This window comes from Chrysochloris asiatica, unplaced genomic scaffold (genome assembly GCF_000296735.1).
Source record: "Chrysochloris asiatica unplaced genomic scaffold, ChrAsi1.0 scaffold00029, whole genome shotgun sequence".
In the NCBI taxonomy this organism is placed as follows: domain Eukaryota; kingdom Metazoa; phylum Chordata; class Mammalia; order Afrosoricida; family Chrysochloridae; genus Chrysochloris; species Chrysochloris asiatica.
In genome coordinates this window covers 4698359-4723117 of record NW_006408547.1, presented here as the reverse complement: position 1 = coordinate 4723117, position 24759 = coordinate 4698359, and the positions used below count along the sequence as shown (strand labels likewise).

The window sequence follows — 24759 nt, the reverse complement described above, 5'->3', positions numbered from 1 at the left end:
TACCTCTTCATTTCTTCCATTTGCTTTAGCATCTCTACACTGGAGAACAAGTTTCAGCATCTCTTCTGACATCCATTTTGACCTTTTCCTTCTGTCTTGTTTTCTTAATGACTTTTTGCTTTCTTAATGTATGATGTTCTTGATGCTATCCCACAACTCTCTGGTCTTTGGTCGTTAGTGTTTAATGTATCAAATCTGTTATTCAGATGATCTCTAAATTCAGGTGGGATATAATAAAGGTGGGATATAGAGGGTAGACATCTGTTAATTGAGTGACAGGGAAACAATATACAATAAGAGGGAGGTTAGCAGATGAATGATGAAGGTAGGGGAAGACATGGGAGTTATGCAAGGGAATAGGGGCAAATACGGGTAGGCAGATGAATATGCAAGATGAACACAGGTGTGGAAGGGAGAGTGAGAGTACACTCACAGATACACAAAGGTTCAACAGAGAATATTGGTACATGGGTATTAATCTTTGCTACAAACTTATCTTTGAAAGTTGTGAAGCAAACAAGGAACAAAAATATGAAAACTCCTTAGACGCTCCCAAACATCCTGAGGGACTTAATTGCTGGGCCTGGGGGTTTGAGGCCATAGTCTCCGGCACACCACGGTCAATTGGCATGGCATAAGCTCCAAAGACAATGTTCTACATCCTACTTTGATGAGCAGCAACTGGGCTCCTAAAAGCTCACGAGTGACCATCTGCAGTACAACTGTTGGTCTCTCCCAGTGCAGGGGAAAGAAGAGCGATGACAACTGAAGATGCCTGGAGTCAACGAGTCCAATGGACGAATGGACCATGTGACATCTGCCTCCATGACCCTAAGACCTGAAGAACTAGATGGTGCCAGGCTGCCACTACCAACTGCTCTGAAAAGGATCACATTAGAAGGTCCTTGACAGAGTATGAGAAAATGTGGAACAAAACTCAAAATCATAAAAAAGGCCAGCCTATGTGATCAGATAGACAGTATTAAAACTCTGATACTATGACCCTTGCTCAGTCTTCAGATCTGGAACTGAACTCATCTGCCTAAAGATAGTGTATAGCAGGGGGCTGGGGGGAGTGAGCTAAGCACACCATAAAGCAGTAAACCACTGGATCCACAGGACAGAATTTACCCAAGGACAAAATTCCAAAAGGATGGGAAAGTGGAGGAATAGAAACAAGAATCCCAGGGAGGACGTGGGGTAGTGAAGTGATGTTACACTGAGAGGATGGCCATCACTTAGATGGAACGAAGTGTGTGATCTGCTGAACATGAGATGATCCGCTCTGTGAATCTTCACTGACTTCACAATAAAATGCTAACGTAAACAAAAACAAATGTCACTCACCCCTGCTGTTGCTGAGAGGTGTAAGATAAGGAAAAAGAGTAACTGCAATATTTGGCAAAGAGGTTGCTAATTACTTTGAAAAGAATAATTTCAATTAAGAATGACTTAAAGAGCCAACCAAAATGGAAGGGTTCTTCATATCAAGGATCAAGCTTGTGTCCTCAGAGCACTGGGTTGACAGGGACAGGAAATCTAGGCATTGGCTATCAAAAATGGGATGCTATAAAAGCATGAAGTAGCTGGTTTACAAGCTTTCATGTGTATGCTTAGTTTCAGAATGAGGGGAAGAATCCCCCCACTGAATAGTTTTCCTTTTTTCCAGATGAATCTGATGAAAGGATAGGGAATGATGGTAAAAGGATTTTATGATTCAACTGTAATTGTTAGCAGGATTAATTGTGATGGTCACAACTTTATTGTTGTTGTTAAGTGCCGTTGAGTCAGTTCCAACTCATAGCGACCCTGTGTAGGGTTTTCAAGGAGCGGAACCATTGACCTTATGATTCAAATGACCCTGCAGCCCGGCGCATTAACCCACAGTACCACACCAGGACTTCAACTTTAATTGTAGATGATGTGTAACCAAAAGAGGCAAGTAGATTATCTTTCATTTCAGGAACAGAGGATCGCAGGACCATCGTAAGGAAAGAGCATGCGATCCTCCTCTGAAAAGCTGCAACAGCAGAGATATGATGAGATAGAGCAGCTGAGGACTCAGAAAGCTGGCTTGAAAAATGTGCCCTTTGGACATTTAAACAAATATATATTGTTATGTTGTATGTGCACATCATATAAGCTTGCTTTGATTATGTGAAAAATCAGATGCAAAGGAAAGCCACAGGAGGAAGCAGGATAGCTGTGGTTGCAGAGAGCGGAGTGTAATCAGCGGGATGAAACAAAGTGTATGATTGGTTCAAAGTAAAGCTGATGATCTTACCTGTTAACCTTCACTCAGTTCACAACAAAAAGTTGAAAAAAAAAAAAAAAGGAAGAAAAGAAAAAGCATATGCTAAAGAATGAATGGAACATGAACAAGTACGATAATTCTTTTGAGAAATTTTGTTTTAATGAAAGCAGAGATACAGAGAGTGATTATATGTATTCTATTATCAAAATTACTGGTACATAGATTCCTAATTATGAAAAGTAAGACATAAACTGGGAAATTAAATCATATGCTATCATATCATATGAATTAAAAACGTGCTACATCTTTTTTGGCACAATAAGCTAGATGTCTTTATTTAAGTTGGTATTTATTAAGTGAATACTCAAATTCTATCTTCAGGTTTAGGTAAAGAATGCTGCTAAATGAATATTACATTCACTTTAATTAACAAAGTTTCTAATACGAGAACATTTAGTGTTCTAACACAGAATAACTCTATATAAAATGTTACACGAGTGAAAAACAAGATTACAAACCCCCTTTAGAGGATATTTACATAGAACTCCTGTATGAACGTATCCACCTATATAACCTTTACAGCTAATCTATTCTTTAAGGTATAAAATGATTTAAGTACAATAGCAAATCCTAGCAGCTACTGTTACAGTTCTAATAGCATTCCAACAAAAAATTACTGCTCTTTCCATGACTCAAAGCACATAAAACCACTTCACTGCATAATAACCAGAGAAGTCCATGTCTAGCTTTCAGGTGCTACACTCTCAAGCTGAGGTCAGTGACAAAGACCCTGTAAACAAAGGCTGGGTAAAGGAAACATGTCTTTTCTTGGGCTATAGCTCTTCCAGGCCTCCTGCCACCCACTCTTCTCCTTCTAAAGTTCATTCTTCTGGGCAGGCACTGTCCTGGGCAAAACCAAGTTAAAATGTTTGCAGAATTTGAGTTGAAAAACTACCACCAAGTTCTTACTGAAATGGACTGCTCTAGAGTCATCTGCATAGAACAGAGAACATACTGAAGAACGAAAGGTATGTATGGTCTCTAACATCTACTCTTTATTTAATATATTTTTATTCTCTATAGGAGAGTCTAGGAGCTCTGGTAGTGTAGTGTTACAACTCAGGCTGTTAACCTCAAGGTCATCAGTTTGAAACTACCAGTCGTTCTGGGGAGAAAGATAAGGCTTTCTGCTCCTATAAAGAGTCACAGCCTCGAAAACTTTATGCAAGGTGGCTATGAATCGGAACTGACTCCACAGCACACCACTGCCAACATACAAGAGTCCTGGTGTGGCGCTGGAGGGGATCAGCACTGGACTGTGAACCACAGGGACAGTGGTTCAAACCTATCAGCTGCTCCTCGGAAACCCTGTACAGGGCTGCTATGGGTCAGAACCGACTTGACAACACTTTAACAACAACATTCTTTCTTAGGAGTCCTTGTAGTGTAGTGGGTTACACACTGGGCTGCTTGCTAACTGCAAGGTCAGCAGTTTGAATCCACCGGCTACTCTGTGGGAGAAAGATAAGGCTTTCTGCTCCCATCAAGATTTAAAGGCTTTCTAGTAGCGGAACGGTTACAAATTGGGCTGCGAACCGCAAGGTCAGCAGTTTGAACCTACCAGCTGCTCCGGGAGAAAGATGAGGCTTTCTGCTCCCCTAAAGATTTACAGCCTCGAAAACCCTGTACAGGGTTGCTATGAGTCGGAACCGACTCCACGGCACACCACCACCACCACCACAACAACAACAGGCGACTGAAGTGCAGCAGCAGCATTCTTCCTTTGGAATCTTACTTCTCAGTGAAGTTGTGTGCCAGAAGGTGAATGCCATTGCCTTGGGGATAAACCTGGAAGTCCACATTCAATTTAAAATCAATGTGTGCCTTCCCCAGTTGTCTACGGCTCCTTTCCTCACTCTTAAGAGGGAGCGCACAGCACCTTCGGAAGCTTGTGAGGTAAGAGAAAATTCCTCCTTTGAGACTAAGAGTTCAGGTATTTGCTATTATTGCTTCCATACAGAAGACAGAAGATAGAACTGAATTTAATATGAAAGAAATTCATAAAAAATAATTTATAATTAAAAACTAAACCTAACACAGACTTTAACAAAATAGGAAATCATGTATCATAGCAAACATAAATTTAACACTAAAAGCACAAAAACAGGAGGAAAGTTTATGATAAAAGAGCTTAGGAAAAAACAAGTTTTTGTAACTAGCTTTTGATATATTAGATGTATTGAACTGATAATCATAAATGCTTGCATGATCCTATAAAATATTTCAGGGCGAGGATAATTATACTAAAATTAAAATATTGCTTAATTAACTAAAGGTACTTATTTTTCACTTGTTTTATCAATGATCTGCTCTTTTGTTGAAAAGTATTTTTACAAATGACTTCTCAAGATCTTAACACAGGGTTCATTGAATAGAAATGGTTCTCTATCACTGACATTTGTTGTGGTTAAGTGCTGTCGAGTCGGTTCTGACCCATAGCGAACCTGTATAGGGTTTCTAAGGAGCGAATGATTAAGCTTGAACCACCGACCTTGTAGTTCAAATGGCTTTGCAGTCTGGCGCATTAACCCACAGCGCCACACCAGGACTCCACACCATTGACACGAGAGATACCACTGACACTTAATTTCATTTCAAAGCGAGTCAAGAAGAATCTTCTGAGCCGGAGGAGCGCTCAAGAGCAGATAATTAAGAGTTAAATTTTCTTAAATGTACTTATTATTCCGCTTTTTACTAAACAGTTTAGCAATGTTCAAACTGAATAATATTACTTACAAAGTCACACCGACCATCTAATCATATTTGGGCAATGTACTATATTCTCATGCAAATTTTGGTTCAGAAATTATAGTGTCATTAGTTCTTAAATTACTTAAAAATTCAAAAACTTAATAGCAAAAACAATTTTAAATATTAATATTACAAGGCTATTTATAATCTGTTACGAACTATATGCTTTCATAGTACAATGAACTTAAGAGAGGGTAAAAAGCATTTTCAAACCATAAGTCACTGAAATCCAGAGAAAAGATCCATTGAAAATTACATATAATTGTTAGTATTTTCTTCAACCAATTACACACATACGTATATATGCATATGAGGGGGCTTCAAAAAGTTCCTTGAAAAAAGGAATTTAAAGAATGGCATTTTCCATTAACTTTTTGAAGCCCCCTTGTAAATATTAAAAGCTAAGAACATTGCCATCAAGTTGATTCCAATTTATAGCAACTGTATAAAGACAGAGTGGAATTCTGCTATTAGATTTCCTAGGCTATCATCTTTAAGAAGAGTCCTAGTGTGACGCTGGGGGTTAACATGTGGGACTGCAAAGTCACTTTGAACTGCAAAGTCAGCAGTTCAAGCCCAACAGTCGCTCCTTAGAAACCCTATAAAGGTTGCTATGGGTTGGAATAGACCCAACGGCACTTAACAAATTAAGAGTCCTGGTGTGGTTCAAACTCACTAACGTCTTCTTGGAAACCCTGTACAGGGTCCCTCATTATGAGTTGAAACCGACTCAACAACACTTAACAACTTTTAAGAAGCAGATGCCACATCTTTCTCCCATGGAGTGGCTGTGGAGTTCAAACCATCCACTTCTCAGTTAGTAATTGAGTGTTTAATCATGGTGCCACCAGGACTCTTATATGAGGAGCTGTTGTTTGGTGTTTTAAGCGTCGCTGAGTTGATTCCAACTTATAGCGACCCTATATAGGGTTTCCTAATAAGCGTGAACTGCCGACCTTGCGGTTCAAACCGACTTTGCAGTCTAGCGCATTAGCCCGCAGCACCACACCAGGACAAGTCCTTGAAGAGTTCATGGAAAAATTCCACTACCTTTTATTCCAGTTTTCCACAAACTTTTTGAAGCTTCCTTAGATGTGTATGTATACACAGAGAGAGAGAGATTGAATGAAAGAATCTGAGACATAGTCACACACTGTATCATATCCCTTCAGGTAATGTCCAACCGTATATATATATATGAATATATACCTTGGGCCTGTATGGTTATCCGAAATCCTGATCAGTGAACCCACAAGCTTCCTGAGCAATACGTGTAATCACGTCTTTTGTAAACAAAGCCATTGTGCTGCCAGGCTTATAATGGTGCTGGGGTGGCGTGGTGGGTTAATGCACTGGACTGCAAAGTCATTTGAACTGCAACATCAGCGGTTCAAGCTCACTAGCCACTCCTTGGAAACCCTATACAGGGTTGCTGTTGGTTAGGCTGTTTAGATGGCACTTACCTCCACCACCAACATATAAGGGTAAGTTAAAAAGTACTGTAACTAGGATTCCAGTTCATATATGCATGCATGGGTTTATTCCGAGAAAACAACAACAACAACAACAAAACAACGGTATTTAGCATGCTCCTGTAGTCAGTGGCTGTTATCAGTAGACATGTTCTCTCAGTAGGACACTTGTCTCATCAAGGAGCCGTCCAGAAAAGGTCCAATCAAAACACTGGCTTCTGAGGGGATCTACTGGGCCAGTTAAATTCAAGGCAGAGAAGTCAACTAAGAAGATTATGGTGACGATTTTGAGGGGACTCCAAAGAGGTAATCTTGATAGATTTTCTTACAGGACTCAGTACCATAATAGGGTCTTAGAGAAACTACAATCTGCACTGGGGAGAAAAAGGACAAGAAAATGTATCGAGAAACTTTTTTCCCAACAAAACAAATAATTTTTTAAGGGTAGTAATGATTGCTCTGTAAGATTTTTTGCTGGGAAATCTTTCTTACCTCATTTACCCTACAGCCCTGATACTGCTCCTTCAGGTTCCCCAAAATTCAAAACACATTGAAAGGAAACATGATTTGAGTACCCAGAGGATGTCAAAACTGCCATTTTTGATTTGGTATAAATCAGAGTACAGAACTCTTCAGGGAAAAGTTAGTGAGATGGAAACACTTGCCAGCAGAAAAGGCCTTAATAAAGTTTTTTTATGAGTTTGTAGACAATATTTTTTGCCCTACTCTAATATATCACCCAGAATACATGTAACTTGATGTTCATAATAAACATCTATGCTACTGGTCTATGTATGTACTACACTATCGAAAAAGTTTACCACCAACTCATAGGCAACAGCATCCAACTCTACATATTGTGCAGCTTTTGAGTGTTGTTATGGCATTATCACTGCTTCATTTTCTTTAAAAAGTATTTCTGAGAAGTACATCATGACTCCTCAGGGCAGCAAAACCGAGCTAGTGACAGCATCAGCAAGAGGCAAACTAGCATTAAATTTGGAAGCGTAACAAAAGGTTTTTAAATAATTGTTGTTGTTAACTGTCATGGAGTTGGTTCTGACTCAGCACCAACCTTACAGTACAAATGACCTTGCAGTCTAGGGCATTATCCTGCAGCGCCAAACCAGGACTCCTATTAAGCAACATGAAAGTGGAAAACCAGTGAATGCTACTGCTCATGATTCAGGCATGTCACACTCAATAATCACAATGATCCTGAAGCTCCACAAAGCCACAAGGCTAATGAAAATGCAAGAGGGACCTTGAGCAGATGTGGAGAAATTGCTACCAATGTGGACTGATGAGCAACACAAGCCAGTCTCTCTCAGCATTGGCAATCACTGCTCAGGTAGGAGGAATGAAGAGTTTCGACATGACTATGATGTGTGGTTCACAGAATGTCCGAATCACAAAAATGTCCTATTTCACTTACGTGCTGCATGATTCCCTCGCATGCAAGCAATCTTTGGCCATATACTACTGTTGTTAAGTGCTGCCATGTAGGCTCCGACTCATAGTGACCCTGTATGGGGTTTCTGAGGAGTGGCTGGTGAGGCTGAATCACAGACCAGGTGGTTCAAACTGACCTTGGGGTCCAGTGCTTTATCCTACAGTACCACACCAGGGCTCCTCTCTATGCATGTATATATTAGATATATGTTAATATATGTAAGGGGCTTCAAAAAGGTTCAGGAAAAATGAAATGAAATTTCCCACAAATTTTTTGAGGCCCCCTCATACACACACATACACATAATAAAATGACTTTATTAGTCTGATGAATTCACATTTTCTGCTTTTGTTTAATTTTATTGCTTTCCATGTTCCAGTAAATTAATTTAAATGGCTAATGAGTTAAAATACTCAGCTGAGAAATACTGGTTTAGAAAGCAGCAGCTATTTCTTTGTATGGAAAGAGAATTTCCAGTAATATATATTATTTGAACAAAGTATTTATCATTACTTAATAAGATAGACATTTCAGGAGAAATTTTAGTAGAAATAAATTCAACTAATAAAAATGATCCCAAGTTTCATATCATTATGATTTAAGAAAAACAAAGGTTTTTTTTTTTTTTAACCATAAAATAGGAATTCTCTCATTTTAATTATAATTCCTGCTTGAATGTAAGAAATCAGCTAAAATGCTGAATGATGTCAGCAGCTTGTCACCAGAGCTAATCAAATATAAATATTCATCCTTTTCTCTAATGCAAACTTTTAAGTTTTATTGAGCATGTGTGTGTGTGTGTGAAATAAATTTGGTTCTAGCAGACAAAGACAGCCGATTAGCTTGCAAGGAAGTCTTACAAATGAGGGTTATAAAATCTGTCCATACTTTCAGTCCAGGCTCTAATTCTTTTTCAACAGCTCTCATTTTGGTTCCTTCTATGTCCATAGTTGTTTTTGTCTCTGACCTTCTAAAAACTAACAGAGGGAGGGTATACATTTTAGTTCAAAAAGCTGGGTTATTTAATTAATCAAACCATCCAATTTAAGAATGTTTACAATTTAAGACTTTACAAGTAATTAGTGCTTTAGCCTGAATAGCTAACCAGTCACATAACACTTTCTATAGGATTTTAGGTATGTAAAAATTTACATATTATTATTTGGAATCCTATTTGTACTCAGGAATTAATAGCATTTATTTCTTTTACTATAGACATGCATAACAACGATTCTTCCATCAACTGATAGTGGGGAAATAAAAACAACAACAACAACAACAACTTTACAAAGGCAGCATATCAACATTGGGGTCCTGGTATGGCACTGTAGGATACGCACTGGACTGGTAACAGCAAGGTCAACAGTTCAAACCCACCAGTTGCTGCTCTGAAATATTATACAGGGTTATTATGAGTCAGAACAGACTCAACGGTGCACAACAAGTAAACAACATATCAGCACTGATTGCAGGTATAGCTAAATAGCACTACACTGCAGAAATGTGAAGAAAGAAAGTAGGAAGATTAAAAAAAAAAAAAGGTTTACAGTAGTGACAGAAAACAAACTTTAACTCATATGCAGATAAGGTTTGAAGAACATATCTTTTTAAGAACTGACATCAGTACCTTTTTAAATTTTCCTTGTCGTTTTGCTGCAGACTGCCCCTGGGAGTTAGAATGACATTCTGTAAGAAAACATGCACAGTCTACACAGGATGGAGACACTGCCTCTGTCTGAAAGTTTCTTTCAATTTCAGTTCCACCTGTATGTGTCACAGTACTTACAAGGGTCAAGTCAGTGATCAAAATGGAATGTTTTTAAAGAAAGCAACATGGCCATGTTCAGTTTTTTGTTTTTTTTTTAAAATGAAATGTTATTACTAATGGAAAATGTTACTCAACTGTGTATTTTCAAAATTTAGTAGACCAAAATCCATTCTTTATCAAAACATTTATGGAAACATTAAATTTAGCCAACTGTCTATACAGAATCTGATTTTAAAAACTGTCACAACAACCATACGTCTATGCACCCTTCCCAGAGAAGCATCATTTAAAGCACTGTCAATGAAAGTCAAAGAGTCATAATGAACGTAAACTACTGAGGTAAGATTAAACAAGCAATGAGGGGGGAATGATAATTAACCAAACAGTTCTCTCCCAAGCAAACCTAACCTGGTAGGTCATAACTACAATTTCGCCATTGCCTCTGGGGAAAGAGTCAGGAATTAAAAGCTGTTTCTGATTTGCTTGAAAAGAATACTTCTAACAACAACATTTTCTGTTATGCTTCTCAGAGGGATGTACTCTCTTCACAAGAATTATCTGGTGACAAAGTAAGACTGGTAGCTATGCTGCCCATGAGATGAAATTTAATAACAATGAAAAGGTACCAGGATTTCCTAAATCAATTTATCTATGAATTTCAGTATCATTAATTAGTGATTTAGAGAGCGTGGTGGCTCCATACGATAAGCACTGGACTGTGAACCAAAAGTTCCATGGTTCGAGCCGCCAGTCGCTCTGCAGGGAAATTAGGCCTTCTGCACCCTTGAAGATGTAAAGCCTCAGAAACGCTTTACAGGGTAGCTATGAGTCGTAAGCGACTCCAAGGCACTTAACAACAACAACAATTAGTGAGTTACGTCAAATTATACACAAATATGTATAATACAGATAGCATAAATGGAAATGAAGATTTAAAAAATGTCCAGACCCAACTCTTTTCTATGCTTAAAATTCCGGAGTTATGTTTCTATGACAGTGGATAAATGACCTTTGATTCAATGGTGGCAAGAAACAAACATAATTTCTAACATACATGAGGCATGTTTATTTTGATAATATAGAAACACTCATATCAACCATTTTTGTAATGAAAACGGATACTAAAACAGGCACCTATAAAAATGTTAAAATTTATTACTGAACTATATAACATGTTCTTAACAAAAAGCATACTTTGAACTAAAAGGCAATAGCCCAAACAAAAGTACCTTATATTTACCTATATAATTATTCAAATTTAAACATGAACGGTCAGGACAAACATGAGAGGTACTATTCATTACTAATAATTATCTTAAGTGGTTTAGCAAGCAAACTCTAACACCTAAAACTTATGTTGGCCAAGCTTCTTAAGACTCCATTAATTGTAAACATACCATATACTTAAGTTTGATTTGAATCTACAAGAAAAGCACATTTTTCATATAATGTTCATATATACTAGCCATGCAAGGTTGGATAAGTCCGAGGTCAGGGTATTAAAACTTGGGAAAAGAGTACTAAATACTTTAAAAATAGGTCACATTTTAAAACACAAGCAAATATTTAATAAAGTTTTAATAGTAACTTGGCAAAAACCTATTTAAAACATTTCCAGGTGTATCTTTTAACCCATTCTGGAAGTGAAATTGACTACCATCTTTTACAAAATGGAAATTTGGAATAGGATAATTCCAGTGAAAAAACAAATACTTACAGCTTTCTTCCCAAGTTCAGTCTTTGACAGTGTCAAAGATCCCGCAAGGTAGCACCCAGGTCCTGCTCCTTTAGGTATTCTAAGAATTAAAAAGCAACAAAGGAAAAACTTCAAAAAGGTAATTAAGAATAAAATCAAAACTACACTCTAATTCTCATAAGCAGTGTTTCAAAAATCAAAGGGAAAAAAACCGCATTCTAAAATAAAAACAAAGACAAAATACTATAAAATAATTTTTTATACAAATTTAAAAAGTTACAGTTGTTAAGGAGAATTAATCAAGCCTTTTTGATGAAGACTTCATGACTGAATTTAACTCAGTTCTTGCTGAGTTAGACGACTTTTTTTGTAAGTTATCCCTGGACAAGCTCAGGTTACCTGTGTGTGTTCATTGCCAGGGGCTATAAACCTGAGAAACAATTTCCATTTCCAGTTGAGATGTTTAGAAAATCCTCTAAAGAAGGGAATCCTGACACAGCTGTCCTTTGCATAAAATCGGCCAGAGAAATATTTCTTCATAACAACAAAAATATAATAAAAGAGAATTGCTTAAAAGAGGCTTGAAGCTGGTTTTATTTGAAGCTTCCTGGAACACGTAAAAAGTTTATTAACAAGGTGTTTGCACAGGCGAGGGTAAGAAAAAAGACCCTTGTACCAAGATGAATCTGGGCACAAACCTGAGAGACCTGACTAAAAACTCTATCAACACCCACCAGTGCTATTTTGTGCTCCTATCTGAAAGCTATAAAATTAAGATTGAAAAACCCATCCTACTCATGACGTCAACCCCAATTTAACCAATAAGATACTGCAGTGATCACAATTTTTTTGTTACTATATGAACTATAAATTACAAGTGTGAAAAAATCTTGTGAAGATATGTGTCTTTCTGCATCTGGATATCATATTCCTTTTTCTTTTTCTGAATAAATTCTCTTAAATTCAATTTGTTTAAAGACTGAGGGGATTTTTCTCTACAGTTACGTGGTTCAGCCATGATTCTGAAAGCAATTCCTTCACAGTGTTCCCAAGGATTTCTGACTGGAAACTTGCTACTTAATTGAAAGCCTGTTCTGTTTTCCAAGGCCTAGGACCACTGCTGTTAGGAGGTAAGCAAGTGGGAAGAACCTCCACTCTCGTTGTGTAGAGATTTTCTGAGAATATTAAAAAAACATTGTTTTTACAACTTTAGAACACACGAAGCTGCTGCTTCTCTGGGTCACACGCACACACACGCATACACACACATGTTCTTGGTGAGAGAGGTAATGCCTATGCTTCTGGGTCCCCGTTGGGATCTCTGCCACCTTTAAAATGGGACACTACAAACTCCAGTATGTTTTCTCTGAGACACAGGAATCATCTCTCTGTATCATTTAGTTTGACTCATAAAGACTCTGTACAGGGTTTCTGAGGAGTGGCTGGTGAGCTGGAACTGAGGTTTAAACTGACCTTGCAGTCCAGTGCATTAACCCACCAGTGCCATACCTATTAAGGTTGTTGTTAAGGTAGAGACCTTTAATCTAGATGGAACTTTCTTTTACAATTTACTAAGACGGAAGAAATACTTTTAGAAATACCTGATGCATTTCATGCTAAACTAAAAATTATGGACAATGAGGAAACTGTTAATTTCCAAAACCACACCCACTGTGCCTTTGGTAGTGTAGTGGCGTCATATGATAAGCACTGGACAGTGAACCATAGGTCGGCAGTTGGAGTCCACCAGTCTCTCTCTATGGGAGAAAAATGTGGCTTTCACTCCTGCAAATGTAAAGCCTCAGAAACCCCACACAGGGTTTAATATGAGTTGAAACTGACCTGATGGCACTTAATACCAGCAGCTACACTATGTCTTTACAGGGAGACAATCCTCACCCAACTAATCCCAATGTAGGACAGGCAGAAACGTTACTGCCCTCTTCAGGCCACTCAGCCAACCCTCATCAAGACACTGAATGCTCTGTCCCAGACCGACATTTGTCAGACAGGTGCTACATGGGTCTGTTTTATCAGCTGAGCCCATCAAAATTCACACAGACCAGTCTAGGCTTTTGCTTAAACCCTCACAACACTGTGTAAGGTAGGAAGCAAGGAAAAGATTAGTTTCAATAATACAGGACTTTCTAAATGACAGACTTATCCCTTTGCACTTAGACAAATGCAATACACCTGTTTCCCTGTAAAGAAATCCAGGAGTCAAGAATGGCAGTTTGTGCAGAATTATGAGCCATTAATCACATACTTATTCCTCACTTTCCCATAGTACCTAACCATCATTTGCTTTTAACATTCCTTCTCAAACAACTTATTTTGCAGTGTGGAACTGTGCAGCACCTTTTTCAATGTCCTCAATCGCTTAGTGGTTTGAGCCCATCAGATTCTCTGAAGGAGAAAGATGAGGCTTTCTGCTCCCAAGAAGATTAATATCCTTATAAACCCTATGAGATCACTATGAGTTGGGAGCAGACTTGACAGTACTTAACATCAACATTGATTCAGACAGTCAAAATTTATTTAACACAGGGGGATCAACGTTAACCTAGGGAGTTTTATCTCACTGGTATATTGCAAGTCCTACAAATCATAGGCTGATGATCTGCTAGTTTCCTCCTTTCATTAGACCCATGTTTAAAGAAAAAAGGCAAACCCAAACCAAACCTACTGCCATCAAGCCATTTCTGGTTCACAGTGACCGTAAAAGGCTTTCCAAGACTGGAAACCCTTATGGCAGCAGACAGCCTTATCTTTCTCCTGTGGAGGTTGGTGGGTTTGAACCACCAACCTTGTGATTAATAACCTATTCTGCTATTACAACATCTGGTCACTAAGGGACATAAAGTGTCCAGAGAAAAATTATCACTGATTATGGGGCTACAAGGCAAGAAGTGACTGGCTTACAAGCTGTCAAGAGGGACCCTAGAGCCAGGGGACATGGAGGAAGGCAGTATCTCCAGCAAGTACTATCCAATCTGTCTAAGCAGAGCTGATGAAATGAAATACAGATGGGTCTCTTGTGATACAACAGTGAATAATTATTATCAGGAATGATTGTGAGGGCTGGAAATATAAAGGTAGACGTTTTATAGCAAGGAAGGGAGTGATTAACTTTCCAGTTTAGGAGTGGACTAGGACCATCAACAGAGAAGAGCCGAGAGCGGGACCCTACCCAGAGAAGCAGTGATGCCTGAGATGGAGGCAGAGACGATGAAGGGGAGCGATGGAGCAGCTGGGGACTTTAGATCTAGAGAGGGAGAGCGACTGTGTGCTGAAGACTGGGGGGTGGGTAGTGTAGGGGGCAGGCTTGCAGGGTATACCCTTTGGTTGGTTGATGATGCATGGAGGGGATTGGAACCATGGAAATGAAACGATATAAGATAGAATGAACGTAAAACTAATATTCACCCATGTAAACTATCATGTAATTCACAATAAAACATTAAAAGAAAAAAAAAGAAAGAAAGAAATGAGACTGCTCAGTGTTCTTACCAAGATTCAGTTGTTTGAGAAAAAGTCTACCTGAATTGTCGCAAGCAATTTCTTAATTTGCAGAGTTCTGAAAACTTGGTTTCTGACTACTCTTGCCCACATTCTTATATTCTTATTGCTTTAATGGGGGACAGAGTTTTTGGAGTTCCTTATTTTGGCATTTTTGCTGAAGTCCCTATCAATTTTTAGTATAGTATTATTGTTTTAATTCAGAATGCTTGTTAATTTTATTTCAGATTTTTCAAAATAAATTCTTCTGTTTAAAAAAAAAAAAAATCACTGACTATCTTCAATAAAATATTTGGGGTATATTATTTCAACACAGTAAGTTTCTGTAGACCCAAAATGAAAAGATACTATTGAGAAGCGGCTGACAGGGTTCTGAAGGCATTATGGCGATTGTTGTGCACGGAGTTCAAATTTCTCTCAGTTGTTTTATCAGTTTTGAAAGAGACCAGAACCTGACCCATTTCAGTTTTCTGAGGGGGGTACCCAAGCTGTTTACAAGTTACAGGGATCACTCCCCACTCCAGTCTTAGGACTTCCCAATTATAAGTTGGATATTTCTTTGTATGTTCTAGAAACACCTGGAAATCTCCAGAAATCTTTACTTAGACACATGGAGGCCAACAGTGACCTGCAGGATACTGTACCTTTCAATTTGATAAGTAGCCAAGGAATACCTCCCATAACTTACATAGTCACAAGTCACTGCACTGCTGGCTGAAGTCACAGTCACTATTGTACTGGGAAAACTTAAAGAGGGGTATGTTCCCTGTCTGCTGAACAAATAATCTGAAAAGCTGGGTTCTATGAAGAAAAACATGGCATCAGGATTGGAGGAAGACTCATTAACAACCTTGCTTGCTGAAACTGAAGAGGACTTAAAATACTTACTGATGAAGATCAAAGAGCACAGCCTTCACTATGGATTGCATCTCAATGTCAAGAAAACAAAAATCCTCCCACTGGACCAATAAAAAACATTCTTACCAACGGAGAAAAGATTGAAGTTGTCAAGGACTTTAATCTTCTTGGATCAACTATCAACACTCATGGAAGCAGCAGCCAAGAAATCAAAAGATGTACTGAATTAGGCAAATCTGCTGCAAGACCTTTTTAAAGTCTTGAAAAGCAAAGACGTCAGCTTGAGGACTCAGGTGCGCCTGACCCAAGCCATGGTATTTTCAATAACCTCATATGCATGCGAAAGCTGGACAGTGAATAAGGAAGATCATAGAAGAATTGATGCTTTTGAGTTATGGTGTTGGAGGAGAATACTGAAAGTGCCATGGGCTGCCAGAAGAATCAACAGCTCTGTGTTGGAAGAAGTGCAGCCAGAGTGCTCCTTGAGGCCACGATGGCCAAACTTTGTTTCTCCTACTTCAGATATATTGTCAGGAGGGACCAGTCCCTAGAGAGGGATATGTTTGATAAGGTGGAAGGTCAGAGAAAAAGAGCAAGACCTCTAGCGAGATGGATTGACAAAGTGTTAGCATCAATGGGCTCAAGCGTGGCAGCAATAATGATGTTGGCCCAGGATCGGACAGTGTTTTGTTCTGTTGTGCTTAGGGTCGCTATGAGTAGGTACTGACTCGATGGCAACTAACAACAACAATGTTTCTCATGATGTGGCCGCGATCCTGAATCTTCTCTCAGTCACTTGTCAGTCAGCAGGGGAAACTCCTATGAAGACCTACCGTTACCTGCATTCATTAGGCTGCATATCATTAACTTTTTACATTCAGTTACTCCACTGCCTATACCTGGTAACTTTGAAACTGTTTCCTAAGATTGCCTAGACTACTTTAAGTCAAGACCTAGAGGACACTTTCCTCTCCAATTTTGATTTAATTCTTTTGTTCATGTTTCTCGTTTACTATAAGGTAGATAGACTCTTACCATGCGTACTACAGTTCAGGAAAGCAGCCTGCTGCCTGAGGTTACTTCAGCCCAACAAACTGAGTTGATTGTGCTCAGAAATGCTGCAAGTTGGCTTCCGGAAAATTGGTAATGATTTACATGGATTTAAAGTATTGTTTAAACATTGCTCGTAATTTTTAAATGCTCTGGAAATAAAGGGGGTTTCTGAAGAAGCAAGTTTAAATGAGTGCCTTGGTGGCTATCTTCTGGAAGCTCTCTTTCTTCCCCCTTGGAGATCACCACAGTAAAAATCTAAGCCCACCAACCTAGAAACATTCCCCACATAGAAGAGATGAAAGAAAATACATTAGCCGATGGCTGCATTTCAATCCACCTGTGACAATTCTAGTATGATAGGAAAAAAAGCAAAAATCAAAAATATTTCGTCTTTAAAACCGTCTAACTCTTGACTTTCTGAAAAGGTTCAGTCATGCTAAGTTAGGACGTGCCAAAACCATGCCTTTTATGTTTTCCTGACTTTTTAAAAGTCTTAGTAAGTATTGACAAGCAGCTTCTGAAAGGAAGCTGCTGTCAAGACTGGCAATACATTGTTGTTGTTGCTGTTAAGTGCCGCAATACATTGGTGGTTGTTGTGTGACGTGGAGTCGGTTCCTACTCATAGCAACCCTGTATAGGGTTTACACGTGTCCTGCCAAGTCGTGCCCCGGTCCCAGACCTAAAAGTCACGCCAAGTGCTGAAGTTGTTAGTTTGTTAATACAAGACCGAGGGAAGGAAACTGTTTTAGCTCCAATCTACCATACATACCATATACATTCTTTAGAAAGCATCTTTGCTTTAAAATGAACCTTCATATAAGTACTGCACTAATGAGCCCTTCTTTTCATGGCAAATGTCACAGTTTTGATGGAGAACACCATGAAATAATAAAAAGTAAGGTAATCAAAGGCCTTGGATGGATCTTCTCCAGTTTGGCATGCATTAACTTACCACCAACCACATGTTTTCAAATTAGAGACAGAACAATGGATAAAAAAAAGCTGTAAATTGAACTTCTGTTCCTCCCTATAGGAAGGACCTCATACCAAACCTGTTGCTCCCCAATACTTGCATATCCCTCTGACAACTACCTTCCACATGACAGGAGATTTGGGTTGGGACAACAGACATATTAAGGAACGCACTTTGATTGAAAAGTAATAAAAGGCATCTGTTGTATTTTTCCCAGTTTCCAAAAACTCTGTTGTCTTTATCACGCCCAGTTTTTTATAAATTACAAAACCACATTTACGAATACAAAATTTATAATTATGAAAAAAAATGATAAAACCACAATGAACAAAGCTTACATCTTCTATGAGACTGAGTGTCTACAAACACTCCTGTTGGTATTAATTAATTTAAGAGTCATATTCTTTAGTCCTCATAAATTAGCTACTTATGCAATTATAATGAGTTGGTTAATGAACTGACCATCTTTGACAATTACTACAGATTTGAATTTAATCCAAGTTAATTTATTAAAGCACTATTGTTGTTAAGTGCTGTTGAGTTGGTTCCGACCCATAGCAACCCTATATAGGGTTTCTGAGGGGCGGATAATAAGTAGACTCACTGATCTGCAGTTCAAACGGACTGCAGTCCACCGAGGAGCCCCACAGTGCCACAGCATATGCTAAGAAAATGGTATCTTTCTCAAAGAGACTTTTAACAACAAAGATCTCAAATAGCCTGCTTGATTTTCACCTGAAGATTATGTCTTCTGGAAAAGACACTCACTGAAGGATTCCTTTGAATCTCAGTTAATCTCACTTATATAAATTCTTATGCTGCCAATTACAGGGAGTTTAATTGAGTATTTAAATGAATAAAACTTGGTTTCATTCATCCCAGCTGAAGAAGGCCACAACTCCCAAAAGGACTGCTGAACCGCATGAAAGACTACATTTAAACTTCAAATATCACCAGAGAAGAGAGAGACGATAGCTCAATACATTGCTCCCTAGAGATGTCATCCTGACCTTAAATTGAGTATGCCGCCTGCTGTAAACTTAAGGACCTTTGTTGTTTCTACTTTAGTTTCAGAAACTGCAATGTCTCATTGACTAAACCTTAAAATGAAGTCCTGGTGTAGTGTTCTGGGATAAGCATATTGCTAACCACAGGCTGCTGGTTTAAACCTACCAGCTGCTCCTTGGAAACCCTATACAAGGTCGCCATGAGTCAGAACTATTCAATGGCACTCAACAATAACATAATCAAAAATAAGTCGTTAATCCCTTTAACACTTTTTAAAGTCTATTTTTTTTTCTTTCTTTCTTCTTTTTTTACTATGGTGGTGGTGAGGGTAGTATGTGCCGTGGAGTCGGTTCTGACTCACAGTGACTCCGCACAGGGTTTCTGAAGCTGTAAATCTTTATGGGAGCAGAAAGCCTCATCTTTGTCCTGAGGTACTGGTGGTAGTTTCGAACTGCTGACCTTGAGACTAGCAGCCAGACTCGTAAGCACTACGTTACCAGAGCTCCTTCTTTAACTTCAGAGACAATGAAGAATTTGTTTTCTAATTCTTTCATCATTACTGGACTTCAGCAGTGGTTTATTAGTCTATGTTTTATTTTTCCCTTGTTTTGTTTTGTATCCAGACCTCTTTTATAAACGTTACCTTTCTTATTAAATTTTTAGGATTAGAATCCATATTAGTCCTTTTAGATTTGAGTTTTTATTAATTTTCTTTCCAACTGGCTTTAGTTTTATATTCTATTGTTGCTGTTGTTGTTATGTGCTGTCCAGTTAGTTCCAACTCATAGTGACCTGTATAGAGTTTCCGAGGAGGGGCTGGTGAGTTTGAATTGCTGACCAGGTGGTTCAAACCCAACGGGTGCTTCAGTGCTTTATCCCAGTGCCATTAGGGCTAGTCATACATTCATTTAACAAGACATACATTTTAAGTTAATACTATATCATTTTATCATTAGCATTGTAATTATATTAATTCTTCATTGGTGACTAGCTTTTTAACTCTCTTTTCTGTCTTTCAGCACTGAAGTTTATGTTGTCATTGCTTGCAGTTGATCTGTCTGCCAGCAGCACCGGTTTCTGTCTTTTGGCCTGTTTGTCTCCACTATGAAGCCTTTCTTAACCTTCCTTCAACGTTCCACCTATTCTGTTCATGGCAGCCCCAAAACTATTGGCAGAAAAATGCCTTTATCAGACTAGCTCAGACTGTCAATTGATCCACGGCCTTTACTGAATGCTGACTCTGTTACCCTCCACTCAAACTTTACATAAAAATTCTTAACGGCTTCTCTTACTGTTTCAATCTATGCCCGTGTCCCCACCACCACTACTAACTCCAGTAACACCACCAAATGGACCATTCGTGTCAGGTGACAGCACCTTTCTAGTTTCTTCACTTATCCTTTAGTGCCTTGCTTGTCTCTCTTTCTGTTGAGCAACAGTGACAGATAATATAAAGCCCAGGTAAACCATTATAATTATAAAGACCTAAATATCCCAGGTTGCACTAGTCCTTCTAAAAGACTTTTTAAAGGCGTGTTGCCTATTTTCGATAGCTTATAGAAGGATGGCTTTAGAAGACCAAACAACCAGACAGAGGCAGGAGTGACTTGTGCACTTTCGGCATATTATGTTTCTATGTGAAGGATCAGGTTACTTTGAGAAAAAGTTTAGTGGTAAATCTCTCACTTGGGTTTGATCATGTCTAGATGGGGAGAGTATGTGCACTTTAGGAACCCTCATAGTAGCATCAACTCTACATTCCTATAATCAGAGTTTACACTGGACTAATTATTTAAATCTACTGAAAATAAATAAGAGAAACTCCAAGAAACTTGTAAAGCAAAATCATGAAATACAATTCTCATTTGTAAAATCCAAAAGAAGCTTAAGCTATGGGTAGAATCCCATTAAAGACAAACCAGAGCATGAATTCTCGTTTGTAAGGAGGGTTTTTGTATCACGGTGGAAGGCTGCTGATGTACCACACACAATTAGAAACCTCTTTTACACCATGGAACAAGTAAGAGCAGATGTAGCTAATGTCATGGCTGCTCAGGAAAAGCCTCTAAATTCACTAGCTAAGATACTTGTAGACAACAATATTGCCCTACGTTTATTGGCTCAGTAAGGAGGATTCTGTAATATAGCTAATACCTTACGTTGTACCTCCAACAATACTTCATGGGAAGTAAAACATTACAAAAATATGCCAGAAAACCATCTGGCTTCACATACCTGAACAAACTGGATTCGGGTTTTCGTTTTCTGATATGTTTAGCTGGCTGCCTAACGGAACAGGTGCTTGGATTAGATCGATTCTATTCTCTGGTATCATGATTTTAATGTTAATGGTCATGAAACTGACACTGTTAAATGTTGTACAAAAGTAACCATTAATGCCTTAATTCAGAGGCGCATCTTGAGGCCCCTATGCAGGCTGACGTATATCGAGACAATGACTATCTTTAGTAAAGGCAGAAGAACAGCGAGCTTAACTCAACCAACCAGCATAGTCACTGGCTTTTGAATCATTAAGAATCCTCCTAAGCTTGCTTAAGATTTATGATAACATGGTAAAAAATAAGAAAAGATAAACTCACTCGCCTCATGACCAGAAATTCCTTGCAAAAAAAACAAGTTATTCCTTTGTGGGAGACACAAGAACAACTCACCCTAAAGATGGGAGCGCCCCTATAGAAGAGTAGAAGTTAAATGCTGCTAATGTTAGTATAATGGCAGCGTAAACTAAGTCCATACACTATTTCTTAAATTGATCAGAGGATGTTCAATAAAATCCCTGATCAAGAGGAGGGAATTGTAAAGAAGAAACTCTTAAAACTTTTTGGACCAAAACTGCATGATTGAATTTAACTCAGTTCTTGCTTAATTACACTGCTTTTATTTCTAATACGCCTGCCTAAGAAACAGCTTGTTCTCTGACAAGCTCCTGTTACAATCTGAGTTCGAGTCCATGAGTCCTCAGTCGTTTAGACTGACACTGTCTTGTACTCACATGTAATATTCCTTTTTCTTTTTATGGATAAATCCTCTTAAACTCAATTTTTACAGACAGAATGGATTTTTCTCTACAATACAGTATACAAAAGGAGTATCAAATGTTAGGAACACTCTTACTTACTTATCATCAGGTAATGAAGTAACAAAGAATGGCTGGTTATATTTGGGTGGTAATGTCAAACTGCTGGACTTCTTCTTTCCTAGAAGTGCAAGGCTATGGTTTTCATGAATATCTAAGCTCAAGGTATTAGATAATCTATGAGAAACAATAAATGGAAGATCTTTAAGACGTTCCAAGTCACTGATTTGTTCATGACGAATCTGTAGTCGAATTGTGTAATCTCCTTTCTCCAGTTTCAAAGAGTACTGAAAAAGAAAAACATTTGGGATAAGTAAGCTATAACTAAGTAAATGGAAATCATAGCAAGAGGATAGAGAGAAACAATTGCAATATGTGAGGTACAGTGCAAAGCACTGCACATATATTACATACCAACAAAGTCTCTATTTTGCAGGTATTCAAATATCCGGAATATTAATGCACATTGCCCAAGGTAAGGTCAAGAACACAAGTTAGGTCTGAATGCAAAGCCCTCATTTTTTCCTCAACAACAGAGTAACCCCATAGGTTTAGCTAAACTCCACCACTAATTTGTCAGTTTATCATACTGTGGTGACGTGTATGTTGTTGTGATGCTGGATGCTTTGCGAATGGTATTGAAATACCAGATGGTCACCAATGGTAAACAGGTACCAGCAGAGCTTCCAGACTGAGACAGACGAAGAAACAGAGGAAGCAGACTACTTCAGAACAGGCAGCCATTGAAAACTTTAAGAAAAGCGCTGGACAATTGCCACATATGACACCGAACATGAAATCACTACGAAAAGCACAAGAATATTGCTCTATATAGTGCCAGAAGATGAGGACCTTAGGTTAGAAGGAGCTCAGAAACAACCGGGGTCAGAGGTGCCTCCTTAAAGTACACTGACCATGATATGATGGAGTCAATCTTTTGGGACCTTCATTTGCTAATGGGGCACACCTCAAAATGAGGAGAAGCAGCTGCAAACACCCATTTATAATTGGAACATAGAATGTACAAAGTATGAATCTAGGAAAATTAGAAGTCGTCAAAAATGAAAAGGAATGCATAAAGATCAGTATCTTCGGCGTTAGATAAAATTAAACTAAAACTGTCCATTTGGAATCAGACAATCATAAGGTTTATTATGCCTGGAATGAAATTCAAGAGGAATGAAGTCACGTTCATCATCAAAAAGAACATTTCATGATCTAACTTGAAGTACAATGCTGTCTGTGATAGGCTAATATCCATACACCAACGAGGCAGACCAGGAAACATCACTATTATTCAAATAGACACAGAAACCAAAAGCCAGTGATGATGAAACTGAAGAATGCTAACAACTTCTTCAGTGGGAATTGATCAAGCATGTAATCAAGATGTACTGATAATTCTTGGTGATTGGGATGCGAAGGCTGGAAACAAAGAGGAAGGTTCAGCAGTTGGAGAATTTGGCCTTGTGATAGAAATGATGCTGGAGATGGCAATATAGGATTTTGCAAGACTAGTGAAATACCGTTTCTGCACTGAATACTGTTTTTAAACAACATGCAAAGGTCATCGAATAATATCATTAACATCACATACAAGTAAAAGTGTGCTGAAGATAATTAAAAGTCGGCTGCAAAGTATATCAACAACAGAGAACTGTCAGAAATTTAGGCTGCATTCAGAAAAGGACATGGAACTAGTGATATCATTACTGACATCAGATGGATCTTGGCTAAAAGTAGAGAATACCAGAAAGATGTTGACTTGAGCTTTGTTGACTATGAAAAAGCTTTTGATTGTGTGGATCATGACAAGCTAAGGGTAATAATGTGAACATTGGGTATTCCAGAAAACTTAACTGTGCTCATGAGGAACCTGTACCTATACCAAGAGGTGGTCATTAGAACAGAACAAGGGGATACAAAATGGTTTCAAATAAGGAAAGGTGTGGACCAGGATTGTACTCTTTCACCAGATTTATTTAACCTGTATGCTGAGCAAATTACATGAGAAACTGTATAATATGAAGAAGAACATGGCATCAGATTGGAGGAAGAATCATTAACTTTCGATATGCAGATGATAAAACCTTGCTTGCTGGATATAAAGAGGACTTAAAATTCTTACTGATGAAGATCAAATAGTGAAGCCTTCAGTATGGGTTGTACCTCAGTGTCAAGAAAACAAAAACTCCTCACAAATGGACAAATAAATAACATCATGATAAATGGAGAAAAGATTAAAGCCGTCAGACTTAATTTTGCTTGTATCCTCTATCAACATCCATAGAAGAAGCAATCAAGAAACCAAATGACAAATTACATTAGGCAAATTTGCTACACAAGATCTTGTTAAGTGTTGAAGAACAAAGCTGTAAGTCTGAGGACTAAGGTGCTCCTGACCCAAATCATGGTATTTTCAACAACTTCATATGCATGTGAAAGTGGGACAGTGAATAAGAACAGCTGTAGAAGAATTGATGCATTTCAGTTATGGTGTTAGAGAAGACTATTGAAAGTAACATGGTCTGTCAGAAGATCACACATACTTAAGACATATTATCAGGAGGAAACAGTCTCTGAAGAAGGACATCATGTTTGGTAAAATGTAGGGTCAGCGAAAAAGAGGAAGACCCCTAATGAGATGGGCTGACACAGTAGTCGCTGCAATGGTTCTAGCGTGACAACCACTGTGGGGATGGCGCCTAACTGGGCAGCATTTCTCTCTGGTGTGCACGGTCACTATGAGTTCGAAGGAACCCGAAATCATAAAACAGTGTAAGATAATCATGCAAAG

General features: G+C 38.4%; 1 protein-coding gene across 1 annotated transcript in view; it reads right to left on the bottom strand.

Moving 5' to 3' along the window:
- Positions 1 to 24759, bottom strand: part of TPP2 (tripeptidyl peptidase II) — a 115018-nt gene that overhangs the window by 26719 nt on the left and 63540 nt on the right. The window contains exons 22-23 of the mRNA XM_006846671.1: positions 22005 to 22249; positions 11476 to 11554 (exon numbers count right to left, since the gene is read on the bottom strand). Coding sequence (XP_006846734.1) covers positions 11476 to 11554; positions 22005 to 22249 — 324 coding nt within the window. The remainder of the gene's footprint in view (positions 1 to 11475; positions 11555 to 22004; positions 22250 to 24759) is intronic.